Source organism: Monomorium pharaonis, chromosome 4 (genome assembly GCF_013373865.1).
Source record: "Monomorium pharaonis isolate MP-MQ-018 chromosome 4, ASM1337386v2, whole genome shotgun sequence".
NCBI lineage: Eukaryota > Metazoa > Arthropoda > Insecta > Hymenoptera > Formicidae > Monomorium > Monomorium pharaonis.
In genome coordinates, this window is record NC_050470.1 from 30,324,822 (window position 1) to 30,344,648 (window position 19,827).

Genomic DNA, 19,827 nt, shown 5'->3' on the forward strand with positions numbered 1-19,827 from the left:
GCTTTCAATTAATTTGATTACGCTCGTAGAAAAGCTTGAACACACGAATACAGTTAGTGATATTCTAAGAAAAATTTTTCATTTTTTACATATAATCGTTTCTTTCTCCTTCGTTGGCCTTGCCCTTGGTTTAATACCGAGTAATTATATTCGTGATATAATTCAGTACTTCTCGAGAAAAATAACAAACTTGCGTGCGAGCACAATAAAACAATCACGATAATGCGATAAAGAAGGAAATGCGTGTTGAAGCGGCTTTTAGCATGCATACGTTAATGGCACGACAACGTTATTGCGAATATGCCGATTCAAGTTCCAGCAAACAGTACGTCGGCAGATCGTCACAAGTAACGGATCAGATAATCTCTGAAGAATATTAAATCGAGAGTGTCGAGACTTTTTTTGCCACTTAATAATCTTGCAACGCGTCAATCGTAGTGCGTTGTACGATTGCACACGTTAATCGTTGTGACACTAATCAAGTTTCTCAGTCTTTCTATATTTGATCTAAAACTGTTACATAATCCAACAAAGATATCCAATTCCATTTCCTCGTTCCTACATTGAAAGTTGCACTATTAATACCTCTCGGGATATAATTAAGATTGGAAATATTGTCATCGGTGGCGTGCGGTATGCAAGTTGACTTAACTCGGTCGGTGGACCAGACGAGAATTCCTGGTATTCTAAGACTAGACAAATCGTCACGCTCTTCTGGGTTTAAAGCCACGGCTCGGGCATTGGTTATGCAGGTATTCCAATTTAAGAATCTCTCTTTTCGTCTTTCGTTACTCTCAGTTATGTCTATTATAAAAATGGATAAGATATTTTTAACTGTGTTTTTCTTCGTAAACCCTACTAAAACCAGGCCAACTTATATTTAAATCGTCATTATATTTTTCTAAATCTAAAAGAGAACACAAATATAAAGACAGTTATAGAATATCGAAGATATTTTCCATAGTTAAAACAATGAGGACGTGACCATTGCTCGAAAATATTGTAATGTTCAAAAATACATTGGATAAAAATACAGCTTCTTCTCCGATTGTTTTGGTTCTTTCGCACATCTCGTTTCTCACTTATTATCTCTCTCTCTCCATTTTTAAACAATTTCATAAATTAGAACAAGGACTAATTTACAATCGATCGCCGAAGCTCGCGAGCATTAACGAAAATTACGTTGCGGACGATGCGCAGCATGGGAATGATTTTCGTGGGATCGCGTGTAGCACGGTATACACGACAGTAATCATCCCCTCGAGGAAAGTGATTACCTGCGAAGCAGAAGGGTGGAGTCGTACAAAGAACGAAGAATGTAATGACGATGGCTATTATAACGTGACTCGACACACTCTTTCGATTCTTGCCATTTTTGCAAACAGGGAATATTTCCTTCGAAAAAAATAAACAATTGTCTAAAATTGCGAGATAACACAAACACTGCTTACGTGAGTTTAGATTTAAATAGACGAGCATCCATAGTAACGATTTATTATTTAATAATAGAATTATCAAATGTAAAATAAGCTACGCTTCTCATCTTTAAAACTGTACGTCGAAATGGTACACCGAATGTCTTTGATTTAAGTTATATCTTAAACAGTAAAATAAAAACTTTAAATACAACGTATATTGTACAAGATTTGATAAGATATATTACATGTAAAGAATCGTGATTTTTGTCACGAAACATGACTATCGCGGCCACGTTGATCCTCGTTGATCAATGTAGAATGTCTCGGGGTGTGTCACGTCGCGTGTGACCTCAAATTAAGAATTACTTGCAGACACGAAAGATAATCGTGTGAACGAAAGGATTCAAATCCTGTCGTGCTAAAAAGAAATCAAGAAGAAGAAAGGGGGATCTGAATCATATAGAATCTATGATAAAACTAAGATTCGATAAAAAATATTTCAACACAGTCAACTTTTTGCGCTATAAATATAATGAAGAACGTAGACTAACATAAAAATCTGAATTGTACAAAATTCAGAGTTTAGAAAAAAAAATGTTATAATTTCTCAACGAAAGATTATACATTTCGACTGAGTCATTTATTTAATCAAAATCTTATCTCTGTAATCCCGTAATTAATGAGAGAAGCTCCCGATTTCACCTGCAAACGGAATGATTTTCACGTAAATGAGTTTCAGCGATCTCACTGGGTCGCTGAGCTCTTCATTACTCGCGTGACTCAGGGAGATCTATGATCGCTGTTCGAAGACAGTAATTGGTATCTTTCGCCGTTCGTAGGTGGGTCCGTCGTCATCCAAGTCGCAGTCGCAATCGTCGGTCAGTCGACAGTCGGTTAGGTTTGATATTGTCGAGTGCCAGCGGGACGAGGAAGATCTCGTTGAAGAGGATCAAGAATCGCGAAACGAGCGCAAAAATACAAAACTTTGCGGTTAGTGAAAAAAATTTTCTCTTAATAAAAAAAAAAGTCAATATTCTTCGGCGAATTCTATGAAATTTCTTTTGATAAATTTACTTCGTATTTAAATGTCTAACCTGTGGCAATTTTTGATGATCCGAAAAGCGATATCTAACCAATCGAACGAAACCTCGGCGCTGATGGAAAAATTAACCGCGGACGGCGAGGAGAACGATAGCGAGGACGATTACTCGGCATCGGTTTGCGCGATCATGCAACAACGAAATTCGACACGACGACAGAGCCGGCGGAAGCGACGTTCATCGTCCCCGTTCGGCGCCGACAACGTCGACGGCGTCGCGCGTCGTCGATCCTCGGCTTACACCACCAGCTCAGGAGAGTTAGTATGTTCATAATTTTCCAACAATCAGAGTAAATTCAAGTCTATTATTCGCGAAGTCTGCCTAATTTTATCATAAAAATTGTGAGCTGCGCGAATTGGGTTAATAAGTTAATTATATAATTAAAATAAAGCATCTAAATCTAACAGATTGTATGAAGTATTAATTCGCGCTCTAGTTCCTCATCTAAGAACTGAAGATTATTGTAGCAAGAAAGATGCGAGTAACATTCCACTACGTATCATATGCAAAATATTGCAAGTCTCATTTGTCATTCATAATATACATGCACTTTCTATGTTACTATGCGGAATATTTTCTTCATGTAATTTTGAGGTTTGCATTTTGCCCCAAAGATAAATACTAAAAAGAGTGATACATTATTAATGACAAAAAACTATACTGATGGATCCTTTTCTTTGTGATTACTTTAATATATTTTTAAAAAGATCTCTTGTGTGTTATCTCGACCATTGAATTACTATAGTGACTATAACTCAAATCGTAGACATTAATCAAAGTTTTGAATAATAATAAAATTAATAGCACGATAATTTCGATGGAGGAGAGCGGTAATCAGGAGCAGATTTTCGAGAATCTTAAGCTGCACAAGGAGGTACTGAGCGGCATAAAGCAGCAACCTTGGCCTCTGCGACGTAAGATCAAGCTCGTACGGCAGGCTAAAGCTTACATCAGACGGCACGAAGGAGCTCTGCAGGAGAGACTCGCTCAAAGTCACAGCACCAAAGATGTCATAGCACGCGTCTCGCTTTTTATAACTAAGGTTAGTCTCGCGTGACTATGATTTCGAAAAAAATTTAATCAAATAAAACATCTTAAATTAGATAAAGAAAAAAAATTGTGTGCTATAGCAACCGCATCGCTATAGCAGCAAAGATCGCAACAAAATTACCGTCTTTCACCTGTTTAGAAGTGGCAGTACTTTCGACGCGAGCTGATCAATCTGCAAACGTGGCTCGTACCTTGGCAGCTCCGTATCATGGAGATAGAATCCCATTTCGGTTCCGCCGTCGCGTCCTACTTCATTTTTCTCCGTTGGCTCTTCTGGATCAACCTCGTCGTCGCGGTGACCCTTACGGCATTCGTAGCGATACCTGAAGTAAGACAGTTCTAGTCAGTAAAAGTGAAATTTTTTCCACTCGGTTTAACGGCCAGTAAATTAACAAAATACCTAACAAGATACTTGGCTTCTTTTAACTCTTTGTCAGGTATTAACCGCAAACGCGACTCTCGCCGGCGAGAGAAAGATCATGCTGCACGAGGAGGCAGTCAAGTCGAAGGATCTGTTAACTCTGTGGGAGTTCGAGGGTGTGCTAAAATATTCTCCGTTCTTTTACGGATGGTATACCAATCGGGACTCAAATAGCAATTACAGATTACCCCTGGCGTACTTTGTCACCAATCTGGTCGTGTACACGTACAGCTTCGTCGCAATTTTGCGCAAGTACTGGCTAAGATTCGTTGCATTTCGCACCGTAGCTTCTCTCACTCACCGAGCTTTCCAAATTGACAATCAATTTTCTAAGATCTTTAGATACAAAGTTAGTAAAAAACATTGACACGTCTGAGGGATACTTTACATTGCGCCATTTAATTGTTGAAAGAAGATGCGCTGCGAACATGTTTGAAATGGAATTATGTATTACAGAATTATACTTCGTGATATGTTTTTAGAAAGCGACGAAGCAAGCACGTGAGCATTGGATACTTTGTTTCAGAATGGCGGAGAACTCGCGTTTGAGCAAACTGACCGAAAAGGATGACGAATATGTCTTCTCATGGAAACTCTTTACAGGATGGGACTTCATGATCGGTAATCCGGAAACCGCGCACAATCGTGCAGCTAGCATCGTGTTGGGCTTCAAAGAGGCTCTACTGGAAGAAGCAGAGAAGCAAAAGGATGAAAGGAAGTGAGCTCTCTCAATATATTTTATCATTAGACAGATTATATATAAATTGCAGCGGCAACTGTTTTTTAAATTTTTGCTTCTGCATATTACGACACGTGTCTACTTCAATCGGAATCTTTGATCACTTCTGATAAACAAATTATCTTTCTCCCTTGGAAAAGAAAAAACCGTAACCAGAAGAAACCGAATTCAATATCGCAACCGTATTCGATCATGTTTCGCAGCTGGAAAATCATCGCAATAAGAATATTCGTGAACATGGCGGTGCTAACGTTACTCGCGCTGTCAGCGTACGCTGTAATCAAGGTGGTTGGACGAAGCACCGTGGAGCCAGAGAGGTCAAATTTATGGCGACAGAACGAGATCACAATTGTGATGTCTCTGATTACGTACATCTTCCCATACATCTTCGAGCTTCTCGGCTTTCTCGAGAGCTACCACCCTAGGAAACAGCTGCGAATGCAACTGGCGCGGTAAACAGCTGTTTATTAATCGCGACAAAGTATATTTCATCGTGTAAGTGATGTACTCTTGGCTGCTCTTTTATTTTAGAATAATGGTATTAAATCTGCTGAATCTGTACTCGCTAATATTCGCATTGTTCCGTAAGATAAGCTCTATGGTACGTAATTCATTATCATACGTAAATGCAATAAAGAACAAGACAGCAATGTTAGCCACGACATTTTATAAGGTTGGACCCCGTTGTTTTTTTATAGTGAATCTATCTTTTTTGCAGAAAACCGATCTTTACGATCTCAAACCGACAAATCATTGCGTACGTAAATTGGTGTCGTGTGGCGACAAGCTGACACGTACGCAACAAATCGCAACATTAGCATCTTTGAGCCTTGTTTTAATGAACAATGTCACTCACTCTCACGCTAAGAGAGAAATATCGCAGACAAGTATGACCTATGCTTTTAATTTATAATACTATGCTATTTTAATTTACTACCAATCTTAAAAAATATCTCTATCTTATGTAGATAGAAGCCACTATATATCAAGATTGTCTTAATTATTTATAACACTTCCTTCTTTTATCATTTCAAAGCAGCTACGAATTATAATTCGTAAAGTAAGGACTTGCTTTCATAGAAAAAAAGTCTATACAATTCAGTAAATAGCACATGCGTTTTACAGATATATTTTGTTCTGTCACTCAATGATAAAAGAATTCTGGCAAAAATTTAGTCGGCATATTTTTTTTGTTCAGCACTACCATCCATCAGACAGGAGACCTACTTCCTTAATCCTTTGCTGGACGACACTTTATACAAGGACTACAATGATACATACGATTATAATGATTCAGATTACGATTATCGGAACGAAATTTCGGATACAGAGGATGATGATAAATCTTCTACTATGTCATCTTATGAGGAACAAAATATCGGGAGTATGGATGATAGCGAAATACATTTTGACGCAAGCTCGACAGGAACGACAAATTTCCTAACTGATTCGACGATTGCCGAACATTTCTATACAAGTATTACTTCATCCCAAAGCGAAATGACGTCGACAATAATCGAATCAGATACAATAGAAGGTAAATTACATTTTTTAAATCTATTTGTATTTTCCTTACATACTTCCTATTTAATCATCTAGATTTATCACAATGTGCTATATTATTGCATAAATGCTTGCATAAAAATTTTAATTTTTGAAGCGATCTTAAAAATAACTGATTAATAATCGCAATAATTAATATTGAGTTGACAATAAAAAATATATCTTACGCTGATGTAGATTTATCAGGGACTGTTACCAATTTTGATGAGTTTACTGAAAGAGTAATAATTACCTCGCCATCAGACAGCGAAACGTCATCTACCAGAAAATTTGATGTCACATCTACAACAGCAGATGACACAATAATTACAACAAATATCCCGGAAAACTTTTCTACTTCATCAAACAAACGCGTTATTCCCATCTCAAAAGATAATTATCCGATTAGGTGTTTTGAAAACATTTGCACTACTGTGCTACCGAAGAATTCAAGTAAAAATGTTCTTGTTAAATCTGTATTTATTGTATTGTTCTCTAGTTTTTGGTAGATAAATCTGTTTACGTTTTTAGATATATCTTTGGAGCAGCTTGATCCAAAGATACGCAGAAAGCTACGTCGATCATGCTGGGAAACCATGTTCGGGCAAGAACTCGCCAAGCTCACTGTCATGGATTTGGTAAGAAAGGGCACAAAATAAAGTTACCAAAAGTCAGATCAATTAAAAATTGCTGTTTTTTTTTTTACATACGGCTGTTTATTAGCTACTCACCATATTAGGCACCCTTAGCATGGATTTCTTTCGCGCTGTTTTCGTACGTTTTATGAATAATTGCTGGTGCTGGGATCTGGAAAAACAATTTCCGCAATACGGGGACTTCAAGATAGCCGAAAACATCCTTCATTTGGTGAACAATCAAGGCATGGTTTGGATGGGAATGTTCTTCAGTCCTGGTTTAACGGCACTGAATCTCTTCAAGCTTGGCGTTTTAATGTATTTACGTTCTTGGGCAGTTTTGACGTGCAACGTACCTCACGAAGTAGTCTTCAGAGCTTCCAGGTTATTGAAATTAAACTGCATTATTTATAAAAACTATTCACAATTTTTCAGCTTTTACAAAATAACAAATAAAATAATTAAAGTGCGCGTTTATGAATCAATTAAACTTCGCTTGTTTAAATTTTTCCATTAGTTTTTGTACATATATATGTATATATCTTCCTAAATTTGTCTATTATTCTTCTTAATATTATAGGTCTAATAATTTTTACTTTGCGCTGTTATTGACTATGCTATTTTTGTGCGTATTGCCAGTCGGCTATGCTATAGTCTGGGTCGAGCCTTCATGGTATTGTGGCCCTTTTTCTGGTTATCCAAAGATTTATAATTTAGCGACGCAAAGTTTAATAAACTCCCTTCCGAAAATAATTCAACAGTACGTCTTTATTCTTTTTACGATATAAATTTATTTGAAATTTATATTATTTAGATTTATTTCCATTTAGATGTCTCGATATTATCGCATCGCCCAGTATAGTGATACCATTGATTGTTCTCATGACGTTAATTATTTACTACATGGTATCTCTCGCTAGATCTTTGCGAGAAGCAAAGAATGATTTAAAGGTAATGATACATGAAGAATTATGCAGTTTCATCAAACTGTATGATGTTTAATATTTTATATTTAATTATTATTTTTAATATTAATTATCTTTTTATTATTATTAATTTATACTTATATGTATAAACGTATTGTGTCCCAGATGCAACTACGACACGAGCGTACGGAAGAACGTCGGAAATTATTCAAAATAGCAGAAAAAAGAAACACCGTGGCCGAGACTTCCCTAGCAAGATGGAAAAAGATTCTTCCCGCGCTACCGCAGGCCAAAATATCTCGAAATTCCGAAACAGTTCAAAAGGATAATATACAGATCGCGATTAAAAACGTAAATGCAGTGGTTGATACAGTAATTGATACAGAAGATAATCGATTGACGAACGATACCAAAGATTTATGTCAAAATCAAGTATCGTTCGATTACGGCAACGAGCAACAAGCTGAAAAACAGGAAAATTTGATATTAAAGGATACATCTCCCTGCAGAAGGTAATAATAATTAATTGTACATAAGAAATTTTTCTTCTTGAAATTTTTATGGCGAATAGGAGAACTTTCCAAGCCTCAAATAAACAAACACTGTATTTAAAAATATCAAATATGTTATGTTACGTCTCCAAATTAAGCAAAAAATTATTCTCATAAGCAGCTCAATAAGCGTAGTCGGATGTTCTCGGGACTCGCCATCGAGTGATCAAAGTGTTATAATATCGGAAATGCAAGTAAATGAAGAAAAAATTGTATCCGACATTCATGTGGAACTGGATAATGTACCTGAAGATGACAAAAAACTAACATAACAAATTGTGTGAAACAAATAAGAAACTATCTAAAAAATTGGAGAAAATAATAGTATAATTAATATTTTTCATATCACATCACTTTAGCAGCAAGTAGCGGTACTCAGCATTTTATACTAATCTGTAAAAAAACATGAAAGTCTCTGCCAATTCGCTTTAGAATTAATATTAATGTCAATAATAATCTTATAATTATTCTTCTTCAAATGCGCGCGTGGCATCCGTATTGTGCTTATTATCGCAGATTTACCGAAGTGCGAAACTTGCAGACACCTTGTGATTATTACGTTTATTTCTACAAATACATATGTGTGTGTAAAATGTTTATAAATAGTTATAAATAATACTATCGTACATTCCTGAAAACGACATATGAAACAGCTACCTCTAAACGAATTCGCAACGTATCATTGAAACGCACACCATACGTGCAAAATCACACTTCGATTGAGCATTGGCACATTCCTAACGCCTTTATCTTATCGTCAGATATTACATTACGTGTAAGATATTTATAACATTGAGCTGTTGTCCGAGATTATTTATACGTATACCAATATATCCTGCGTATATAAACATATATATACTCCTCACCAGCGAACGTACGATTCAATTCCACGTTAGTTAATATAAGTTAATAATATAATTGTTTTTATGTAAATCTGTAAAAGAAATTGTCGATAACGAGAAACATAAATTAATCGTATAAGGAAAAATCTGTTATGTTAATGCAGCACAGTAATCGTAAGATACCTTTGCGTTCGGATATTCTTTTCCTGTTTATCGTTAAATATTAGTTTCTCTCGCTATTATATTTGCACAACTCACTGTCATGTATAAAAGATAACGTTATACAGAATATCATCAGCATCTTTGCGCCAAGCGCTTACGCTGCTCGTCAAGGAGCACCGACGCCTCGCTCATTATTTTAGCAGTAGTTCGTACCAAGAATAATAATTGATATTCGTCTATAACGGTCAGAGCTGCCTTGGTCTTGATGAGAGCGTGAAGTACGTTCGCCCGCTCGAGATCGAGCCATCTCTGAAGCGCTACTTCCCTTTCTCGTGGACCGCCGAGTGGCACATCCGCCGGGCCCCACAATGAAAATTCCAACACGGACTTTACCTAATTACCGTAAAGAATTAAACATTAATTGTGAAACGTGATAATAAAGTGTACAAAACAACAATAACTATACAATATAGCGGATATGCGAAAAAATCTACGTATTATCATTTCGTATTCTTTGTGAAGCGAGCTCGGTTTAAAGAAGCATGTAAGCTTAATAATTAAAAGAGAAATATATAGAAAAATAAATCTACAATTGAATTGAGAAGAACTCCATACGTTCAAATTAGAATCGGATAGCAACAAGCTCTCACCTGCGAGAGAGTGACTGCTTTCTCGCGTATCAGTAAATCTTGTATCAGAGGTAGCTCGCCCGTCAGATGCAACTGTTGCAGTGCTATTAAAGCGCACTCGCATAGGGAGACCCGTTCCTCGCCAGGCTCGTCGCTCGGGTCTATGTTTAATCTTCTGCAAAACGGAAGTTAAACGTTGAATAACGGGACCGCGGGGTCCGCGCGATTATATTATTATACGACTGCGACTACTCAAGTTGTCGTCCCGAGAGAAAATGCTAACCCTTGCAGTAGGTACAGCCGATAATAAACGTCCTCTCTGCAGAGCACAACGTCGCTCAAAGATCTGCTGGCGTCCTCGATCCCACGTGCTTGAAGACTCTTCAGTGCGTTGACCAGTTGAAGAAGAACGAACGATGCCTCTCTACTCGCGCTCTCGCCGTTTATGTCCTTCGACATCGAGCCGAACGATTGTATGGTGGTTACGTGCAGGCACGGCAAAACCGAAATTGTCGCTAGAACGGAGAAATTACGGTTAAATGTATTTTTACTTTTATCATTTTTTTAAATGTTCGTGAAATTTCGTCTACCCTCGACATCTTCGTCCGCGGACGGCCGGACTTTCTCGATTATCTCCTTCGGCACTTTGTCCACAAATTCTATTATAGGCGTCAAATAGAAATCCTTTTGTGGCATAGGCATAGCTAAATCGAATGCTATGCAGAGAGTGACATTTTGATCGTTCCACATCGCCGGACAAAATATTCTTCTACCGACCGAGACCGACGACTGAGTGTCGACGTTGAAGTGCTTCAACAGAAGGTTCGCGTTCTTCAGTGCGCGCAGACTTGGCGGAAATTGGACAGTTTGATTTTCCTGAAAAATCATAACATAAAAAAATAATCAATCATTTTATTGCGTAAAAAATAGACGTGGGATTGTCCTGAACTCGAAGTACTTTATGTAACTATATTCAGAGGAATTACCAGAGGAATGACTTCTGAAGTCTGTAGTAAGAACTGCAGATACAAAGCTACGATTACAAATTGAAAACAACAAAATCTTCTCTACGTGCGCAAGAGGGAAAGATGAGAAGCGCACGTTTGTACGCGTACAGGCATGCAAACAGGAATGTACAACGGTAAATAATAACATGTAGAGCTTAATGTACCTGCTCGAGAAATTGGGCGAGCGCTTCATGATTCGCCACAACTACGGCGCCGTAATTATCCTCGAGGCTCCGATGGACGACGGTGCGCGCCCGGCGTTGCCTTAAGCGGCCCATCCTCGGTTCGTCGTCCGTGCTCTTCCAGTCCTGATCCTCCTCGGCGCCCTAAGTTTACAGACGTTCGATTAAAAAAAAAAAGATGGGAACAAAATGGAAGAGCACGAACTGTATAATCGTACCTCGTCGCCGGTATAGAAAGTATAAGGCGCGTAAAGCTCGCTCTCGGTCTCGCTGCCGCAGTACGGCAACGAGATCGACCTCACGAACGAGGGTTGATGATGGACCTTCGACTCCCCGATCATCGCGCTGCTGTCGGACTTCCTTTTACATGCCGCGCGAAATCCGCCGCCGCTTCCGTGCCGCAGCTCGAGATTCGAATCACACTCGGGCGAGCTCGAGAGGCACTCGTATACGTGACTGTCATTGGATGTCTGTTGAAATGCAAAGTAATAGCTAACAATAAGCGGTTCTAAACGACGTAGCGTATATATTGATGACTCGCATTTGTTCGTGTATTTCCAGATATTAATGTTCTTGCCAATTCTTTTTCAATTCTTGCGAGTAGCTTTATGCTCCAACTATTATTTCATCGTCTCTTTATCGTAATCAATAAGAGGAAAGCTAACATATATTTTTAACAAACGTATATGACGTTGACCGTATTACCAATTTCTATACATAAATTCTAAACATAATTAGTTTGATCTGCTTTCATTATTTCAATCATTTTCTCCTTAAACGTTCCTTGTATTCTTTTTTCTACAGCTTGACAATAAAAATTTCGCACTAGAAATTATTGCGATGACAACTATAGCAATTATCTTTTCACTCTTCCTTTCACTCTTTTCACCGTTTACCTTTCCCAAGATCTATAAACGTTCGCGTGAATAAGAGCCGGCACTGTAGCTTATGAATGTTCATTAAATATTTTTATGCTGCAGTCCGACAATAGTAACGATTCGTCATTTGCGTTGTCTGGAGTTGGATTTACATGGAGGAATTTGGGAAAGAGCCTCTCTTACCGGCGAGCCGGAAATGGGCCGTGCAGCAGTGAGCCCGTCGTAATCCCGATGCTGATCCTCAGCCGACGTACTCAGCATCCTTTTCGAGACGAGTTGGGAAACTGCTCGGTCCCTCAAGCTGGCGGTTCTTTGGGGTTTCGAGGGTGCCAAGGCGCTGCGCACCTCACCTGTAACATCCTCCGCTGCTGCAGGCACGATCCGCCATCGTCAAGCGCCACGGGTTAGTACCACAAGACACAAGGCATATCAACGAAACGGGCTAGCTATCCGGGCTAGCTAGTTCACCTAACGCATTAGGGTACTAGACAAACACGTCGCGCGATGCAAAGTCGAATTCGACGTGGTGATATAACAAACGTTAGTTCACCCATGATTCCACACGTGTGGACTAATCGCTGTCGCCATGCGTGGATTATTTTTTTTTAACATCCAGGTGTTTTCTGATATGGTCTTTGATCTGTACCCGATTTCACGAGCGCTATCGTGCAAGGATACTTTCCGTCGACGAAACTTTTGAGCAACGTCTACCACGCGAAATCGGGTATCGGACATACTTGTCCCTCTGTGAGCGGGAATATTCGGGTTTAAAAGCGCACATTTTATGTCTAAGGTACGTTTGCACCAATGTAGCTAAACTCGGTTTAAATTACTTTTTTTCATCTTCTTTGATTCTTAGAAGTTTAAAGTTAAGTTGCATTGGCGCAAACGGATCTAAATTCTTAAATGAACTTACAAGACTCCGTACGAAATGCCGATCACAGCGCATGCAATGCGTGCGGCGTTAGTTGCACCCAGCGTCGGTTAGAGGAGTCCTCGACTAACGTTGCTCGTGGCACGCACCGTTACGTAACCACTGCAGAAAGAGGAGAAAAAAAAAGAAGAAAACGGAGAGAGACGTGAACACGGATATGCGCGAATGCGCGCTTTACGGTTGAATAGTCGCGTTTATGCCGACGCAGCCGACGCGACGTCGCCGTTGTTCGCGTTAATGAGAGAAGAAAAAGAAGATAGAGAGAGGAGAGAGAGAGAGAGAGAGAGAGAAAGAAAAAGAGAGATGCGGAGATGCAACGAACAAGCCACAGCATCAGGGGATTACGTACCGTACGGTGCACGTGCGTCGGCGCGATTGAAAAAGAGAATGACTAAAAGTAATCGAAAGAACAAGACTCTAAATTTTTTTTAACAATATACGTTTATTCATCAGATACAAATGTTCGACATTACAGAGGCTTTTGCACTCTTACAAGGAGCATTTTGTCGACGAGTACAACAAATAGCACAAATAGCATTTTATTTAACCAGCCATTCTCAAACTTTATATTGTAACCTTATCGCGGAAATCCGCGTTGCAAAAGCAGTCATGTCTCAAGAGTAAAAAGCTACAAGCCTTCAATCAGTATTGCTTAATGTTATATTACGTGAAACGATACCGGGGCTTGACAGCCGAGTCTCGTTCAAAAGAATAGGAATAAATTCTTTCGGTAAATATTACGAAACATTATTATCGATATAACACGTATCACAGAATATATATTGTGACTTTTTAAGAATAATTTTAATTTCTTTGTCAATTTTTCTATACCACTTTTACAATATAGAAAATATTGCATTTTTGTCGGGAAATCGTCGAAATTTAAACTCTTCTAAATAATTATTTTTATTATAAAATTCCGAGTTTGTACATCTCGGCTAACTGCGCGACGCGCAGAGTCTAATCGTTAAGTAAAAAGTCGTTTATTCCCCCCCTACCCCTCCCCGAGGATGCAAGTAAAGCGTTACCACGTGGCTCGGTCGCTGTACCCACGCAAGCAAAGTGGCGTCTCTCCCAAGTTTTAAAAAGCGGCTGGCGCGAGGATTCGTGTGAGTATGGCTGTTAACATCGAGAACAGTCTCGCGACGATTAACTCAGTTACACTGTATAGGCCTGAACTTACCCAGATTCGCGTAAATTGAATCCGAGGTCGTCGAGGCGGCTGGCCTCCAAGTGGCTTTCGACGTCTTGTCGCTTCTCGACGAGATGACGTTCAATTTGATCTCCGCGCGTGGCGGCGGCGGTCTAACTGGCTTATTCGCCGAGTCCACCCTCGACCAATCCTCGAGGGATTCGTTCCTCGGCGGCGGGGGTGGTTTCCCGGGTCTCGCTGCAAATAACAATAGTATACACGTAAATAAAAATATTTTTACAGAAGACGCTTCCTCGATAATTAAAACTGTTACAAGAAATATTCGTGGTTACCCGCGGTTATAGATGGAGGAAACCGCGGTGTTCTCGAGCCGTCGTTTTTAACACCGCAGAAATCCGTCTGGTCCTCACCCGTCCTGGTAGTGATCCTGTCATTTCCTACCACCTCGACAGCGGCACCGTCCAGCTCCAGCGGATGGATTATCTCTAATCGCGGTTTTGGTTGCGGCGTCGACGGTATCTCGTCGGTCTTCGCGCCCGACGTCTGACCGGTGATCATGTCCATGTCCTTCCTCGTGCCCATCCGCAGAAATCTCTTCAGGGAGAAGCCTCGCCGATTTCTACCCCGCTTCTTCTCCTCCCGCACCTCCTTCTCCGTCGCCAGGCTGTCCTGCGACAGAGATATCGTTCTCCTGGGCACGGACTCGGCCGGCTGCTGTTTAACGCTCTCGTTCGTCGGATCCGGCAGATCGCAGACCGCCTTGCGAAACTTCGGGCTGCACGACGACGATCTCTCCCGCTTTTCCTTCTCGCGGACGACCGGGGAATCGGACTTCAGATTCGCTCCCGGATTCCTGGCGAACAGAGAGGAGACCGGCAGGAGATCCTCCGCGGACTCCGGTGGTCGCGGGGCCAATCTTCTCTTGTTCGGCGAGCGCACGAGCTCCATCGTGGAAATGGAAACCGGAGTGATTTCCGGAAACTCTTCGTCTAGCACGGTATTCTCGTCCACCTCTTCGTTACTCGTCAGGTAATTTTCCGACGAGGCTGACGACGCGGTCACGGAAGCGAACAACGAGAGAGTGGATTTCGACGCAGTTTTTGCCTGATCTCCAGATTCCGAGTTTTGAGCTGTAATGGTTGGCGGGACTTGATCGGGTTCCGATAAAATCTCGTTGGTAACGTTCTTCTTCGTTGAACATCGAGAGCTCATATCCTGCGTACCTAGAAAGAGAATAGTACCACGCATCGCAACGATGTTACAGCTGCGTAAGGAAACTTTTCCAAAAATGCAAGGACACGATCGAGACATAAGAAAATCTCTCTATATTATTTGCATTATAACAATATTTATACACAACTGTGACTTGTTTTTCTTTAAACAAATCAATTTTTACTAAAATAAAAAATTAATGTATAATTCTTTCGTTCTCTCTATCTTAGATTAAATAAAATATTTAAAATAATTAACATAATAAATGATTCGATTATTGTTTCTTATTAATTACGTTTCAGCCTCACCTAAATTCTGCGCGAATCTACCGGCGACGGTTTGAACCGAAGGAGGTGGTAATACGTAATCGCCGTTGTAAATTTTCCTCACGGCGAGCGGTCCATCGTGCGGGCTCGCCTTCGCGGGAAAGGTCATCGGTTTCTGCGGCACGACGGGCTTCGCCTTCGAGTCGACGTTAACGTTACCGTGCAGGAAAGAGGCCCTCGGTTCCGTGGTTATGATAACCGGCGGCGGGCTCGTGGGCAACGCCGGCGGTTCCGTCACTTCCTCCTCGTCCGCTTTGCCGTCCGGTTCGCCCGCGAGCTCACGACTGCTGTCGAAGCAGAACTTCCTCGGTTCCGCGCCCTCGCATTCTCGCCCTTCGATTTCCTTGCCGTTGTCGACGCCGTTGATCGAGCGATCACTCTCTGGTGCTTCCTCGTTCTTCGGAGGCGTCAACGTGGTGACCTCGTCTCTCCCTTCCTTCCCCTCATCTTGTTCCTTCGCACAATCGCTTTTACCCGTCGCCGTCCTCTTTACGCTCTCTCCCACGTCGTTACTCGGCGCGGATTGCACGACAGGCATCCTCGACAACGTTTCGATGATTTCAGTCTTCTTCGCCGTTGTTGAAACGGTGTTGACAAGGGGAACGTTTGTGGCGTTCCTCTTGTCGATCTTACAGACGGGCGAGTATTTCTGTGCCATCGTTTCCGGCGTCTTCGCCGCGTCCGCGTTTGAAGTATCCGTCATGGTCTCCCGCCGCATAATGGAAATCATATTGGCAGAGGTGATCAACGGCATGTCTACGATCTTCCCCAGTTCCGGGAGCGACTTTTGTTCTTGCTCTTCGGTCTTCTTCCGCTCTAATCCATTGACTTTCTTTGCGACCTTTAACATTTAATATAAAAATGTCTATTAAAAATATCCTGCTTGCAAAGAAACTCAAGCTCAAAATAATTTGACTCTCGCAATTATTAATTTCTATTAACATTAAACTTTTCTCAACGTAAATGCAAGAATTGCTACAAAATCATTAAAGACACACTTATTTAATAGATTAAGAAATATTATACATTATCAGAAAATATTGCAATATCATATTTATTTTAATGTACTGTCTGACAATAAATATATTTTCAATTGCTTTTATATAAAATTGTATATAAAATATATACAGTAACAGTTATTATTGGCTAATATTCAATATTCTGCTTATACGATACCCAACTTGTATCTAATTAAATAACCTGATTAAATATGAAAAATTTTCTGTGATAAAATTGATTTTACGATGTTCTTATTGTACTTACTTCGACAGTGTTATCCAATGATCCGCCATCGCCAGGTTTTACTCTGAACGGACTGGTTTGCAAGTTGATTGCGTTAATTTTTCGATCGGTCGGTCTTTTGGCGGTAGGTACGGAGTCATCTCCGCCAAAGGGCGTTACGGACACCAAGAGAGTCGTCTTCCTGCCGTCGGCGTCTCTCTGTATCCTGCCGAGCATCAACGAGGCGAAGGACTTGCCACACGACGTTGTCGACTGCTTGGCCGTGTCGTGCGAGCCATTCGTGTCCTCGACGTTTGTCAAATTTGCAGTGATCGTATTGAAGTTCGTGTTCGCGCGGGTCAAATCGAATAACGCCCGCTCCTCCTCACTGTCCGGCACCAGATCCTCCGATTTCGCCCTGGAGGAGTCGCCCTGGCCCCCGTCCCTCTCCTCCTCGCCGTCGGAGAAGTCATCGCCGCCGTAACCGATCACCTCGGTGAGAGACTCGGGGAAACCGACATTCTTTTTCCGTTGATCCTTCCGGCAAATCGTCTTGCCACGAAGGATACTCTGCAAGGTTATTCGATCGTCTGATTGAAAACGTGACGGCGTGGCGAAGCAAACCGGAAACATTTTAATCGACTTGATCGGCAATGGTTACGTCCCGTTATTTAATTGAACGTAGTTACGAGATACACAAATAACTCGAAAAACAAGTTTTCTTTTAATGCGACTCTAACGATGGTAGAGAGTGTTATCTTCGTATAAAATGCTGAATATTCAATATACTATATAATGTTTTAAGTAGAACATCAACAATCAGCGCGTGTCGCGCGGATATAAGTTAAGCCGATCGATAAATAATCTAAAACTCGCATAGAAAATATAATATAAATTAAATATTATAAATGCTAACAAAAAATATGTAAACATTTTTTTAAGATAATTGAATATGCATTTAATGTAATTATCAGTAGAAAATTTAAACTTAAATGCAATATTAAAACCAATTGTATAAATATGTACATCTATACCAAAGTACAAGCCATCGTACCTGCAGCTGAAGGTGATCAATCTTCAGATTCGTGGAAGCCTTCTCAACATTCAGTCGCAAGACATCATCAGCCGGCGCATGCTCCTCCTTCGGCTTGAAGCAGTTCGAGCAGAGCTCCTTCTTCCAGGCGTTTTGCACAAAGCGATTGCATTGTGTGGACATTGTTGCCTCACCGCGACAGCAACAGCGAAAGTCCCGTTACATCATCGCCCTGAAAGGAAAGAGGTGAAATAGTAATCGATTCGATTCTTCTTCAACTCGGCGCGACGATCAACGGTGCACGCGCGCGCTAAATTATTTCGTTCCAAGAAAATATACTTACGTGTAAGATCAATCTTTTCCGAATTTTAGATCTTTATTTCCAAATGTTAAAAAAATGTTTCCCGAACATTGCGTATATACACTCTTAAAGATCATTAGGGACAGTCAATCGACTGCCGTTCCCTAAAATTCGCGTGCGTCACGATAAAACGCGCGTCGTTTAACGTGTGATTACGTGTTAGGAAGGTCGTTAAAAACCAAAACGAACCGAGTGAGTACATTTTCCTGTCCGCAGTGTCGGCAGCGCGGCTACCGCGAGAATACAATCGGGACAATTGACTGGTGCTGCCCGACCGGCTGAGTAATTGCCTCACTTCCGGTCTCTGGCTTTATTTGCAACAGCGATGGCCTAGCCCGTACTGTCATTAGCAAGTAATACGTAAGAATATTGTGCCATCCCGAATTTTTCGTTCCTAATACACAGGTAGTCGAGGACAAGAGAGTCGGCCAGTTTGTCTAATATAAAAACGAAAGAATTCATTTTGCTCTATACTCGCATCCACACTCATGTTTCTTTAAATTGCTTTCATTCTAAAATTGCATGAAAGCCATTCGTTGTCAGGTATTGTTAACGTTTCTGTTCGGATTGTTAAGCAGACAGGAGAGCAACGACGTTGCGCGGGAACTTGACGAATCATCCTCTCGCTATTGACAAATATTCTCTGTCTATTGCAAAGGCTGCGGGAACCTTCTCTTTCTCTCTTCCATCGTTTAGATATTAATCGCAAGGGAAATCGCGTGCGCGACACACCGGAACAAAGGATATCAATCAGAAAGAGTCGCACGACGATGTCCACGGTGATATGATATTAGCATGCAGGAGCTTGCAAGTATTCGCAAACCTGGCACGAAGTACCGTTGCCGATCTCGTTGATCCGTTACGTCTCTCGCGTTCCTGCCCGCGCCTTTCGTGCACGTGAAAAGCGTCTGGGACGCGGTCACGTAAAAATTTGGATTAACTATCGAGAACGTGCCTCAATGTGGCTAGATATCCGTCCCAACTCGGTATTCCTCCTTTGAAAAAAATCAGAAAGGAATCCTTTGTCCATTCGTACTATTCTAAGAAAGAAAAAAAAGAAAGAAGAAAGAAAAGGCAAAAATTGAATTGCAGTTCGTGCACAGGCACCAAAACGGACGCAATTTTTGCGACAAAGCAAGAGAGGAATTTCAAGGTTGTTATTTCGATTAAATGAGGTTCAAGAGCTCTAGGTAGGCAAACATTCGAAAGTTTCACGTTTGAAATCTTCAGACTGAAACATTACTACAGATTTCTAAAATTTAAAGATATTTTTTTAATTTCTCCGATTGTACATGGTGATTATGTGATTATGTTTAATTTAGTAGATTTATTTTATTTTCTTTTAAATCGAATTTTTAAATTTAATTTAGAAATAAGATTCTTTAGCTGTCGATGCAAATTAAATTACAAGTAAAAAGAACTATACTGAATTTTTTTACATCAAAATGAATAAACTTAATGTTTCTTATATTATTAATTAAAAACTCAAAAATGTTATGCGCATA

The 19,827-nt window shown here is 40.4% G+C and overlaps 2 protein-coding genes across 9 annotated transcripts in view; one reads left to right on the forward strand and one right to left on the reverse strand.

The window, feature by feature from the left end:
- Positions 1–34: 34 nt before the first annotated feature.
- Positions 35–9,370, forward strand: LOC105830870 (transmembrane channel-like protein 3). 2 transcript variants are annotated; one of them, XM_012670522.3, is made up of 18 exons: positions 35–752; positions 2,258–2,408; positions 2,541–2,775; positions 3,323–3,560; positions 3,708–3,896; positions 4,006–4,241; positions 4,516–4,707; positions 4,932–5,180; positions 5,260–5,329; positions 5,447–5,615; positions 5,927–6,265; positions 6,469–6,723; positions 6,802–6,908; positions 6,994–7,289; positions 7,486–7,665; positions 7,736–7,856; positions 7,997–8,343; positions 8,501–9,370. In XM_012670522.3, exons 1-18 carry the CDS (start codon positions 636–638, stop codon positions 8,652–8,654), a joined length of 3,645 nt encoding a protein of 1,214 aa, XP_012525976.2. In that variant the 5' UTR covers positions 35–635; the 3' UTR covers positions 8,655–9,370. The 2 variants fall into 2 exon arrangements, with proteins under 2 accessions (XP_012525976.2, XP_012525978.2); XM_012670524.3 differs by having other exon boundaries at positions 8,504–8,654.
- LOC105830869 overlaps positions 8,692–19,827 on the reverse strand; it is a 64,663-nt gene continuing 53,527 nt past the window's right edge. For 5 of the 7 annotated variants that reach the window (XM_036286123.1, XM_036286125.1, XM_012670519.3 and 2 more), the window contains 12 exons: positions 17,983–18,193; positions 16,971–17,498; positions 15,690–16,548; positions 14,502–15,392; positions 14,200–14,406; positions 12,266–12,450; positions 11,423–11,674; positions 11,187–11,348; positions 10,606–10,891; positions 10,299–10,530; positions 10,037–10,190; positions 8,692–9,779 (listed from right to left, as the gene is read on the reverse strand). In XM_036286123.1, coding sequence (XP_036142016.1) covers positions 9,519–9,779; positions 10,037–10,190; positions 10,299–10,530; positions 10,606–10,891; positions 11,187–11,348; positions 11,423–11,674; positions 12,266–12,450; positions 14,200–14,406; positions 14,502–15,392; positions 15,690–16,548; positions 16,971–17,498; positions 17,983–18,144 — 4,179 coding nt within the window. In that variant the 5' untranslated portion in view covers positions 18,145–18,193 and the 3' untranslated portion in view covers positions 8,692–9,518. Of the gene's footprint in view, positions 9,780–10,036; positions 10,191–10,298; positions 10,531–10,605; positions 10,892–11,186; positions 11,349–11,422; positions 11,675–12,265; positions 12,451–14,199; positions 14,407–14,501; positions 15,393–15,689; positions 16,549–16,970; positions 17,499–17,982; positions 18,194–18,304; positions 18,324–19,827 lie in introns of those variants that run through there. The other 2 variants (XM_036286127.1, XM_012670521.3) reach the window with 2 other exon arrangements.

Bases quoted from the DNA above. Each gene is read 5' to 3' on its own strand.
- LOC105830870 (XM_012670522.3), top strand. From the start codon at position 636: ATGCAAGTTGACTTAACTCGGTCGGTGGACCAGACGAGAATTCCTGGT. The intron at 5,616-5,926 runs GTATGACCTATG...TTTTTTGTTCAG, and splicing joins GAGAGAAATATCGCAGACAA to CACTACCATCCATCAGACAG. The intron at 6,724-6,801 runs GTAAAAATGTTC...TTACGTTTTTAG, and splicing joins TGTGCTACCGAAGAATTCAA to ATATATCTTTGGAGCAGCTT.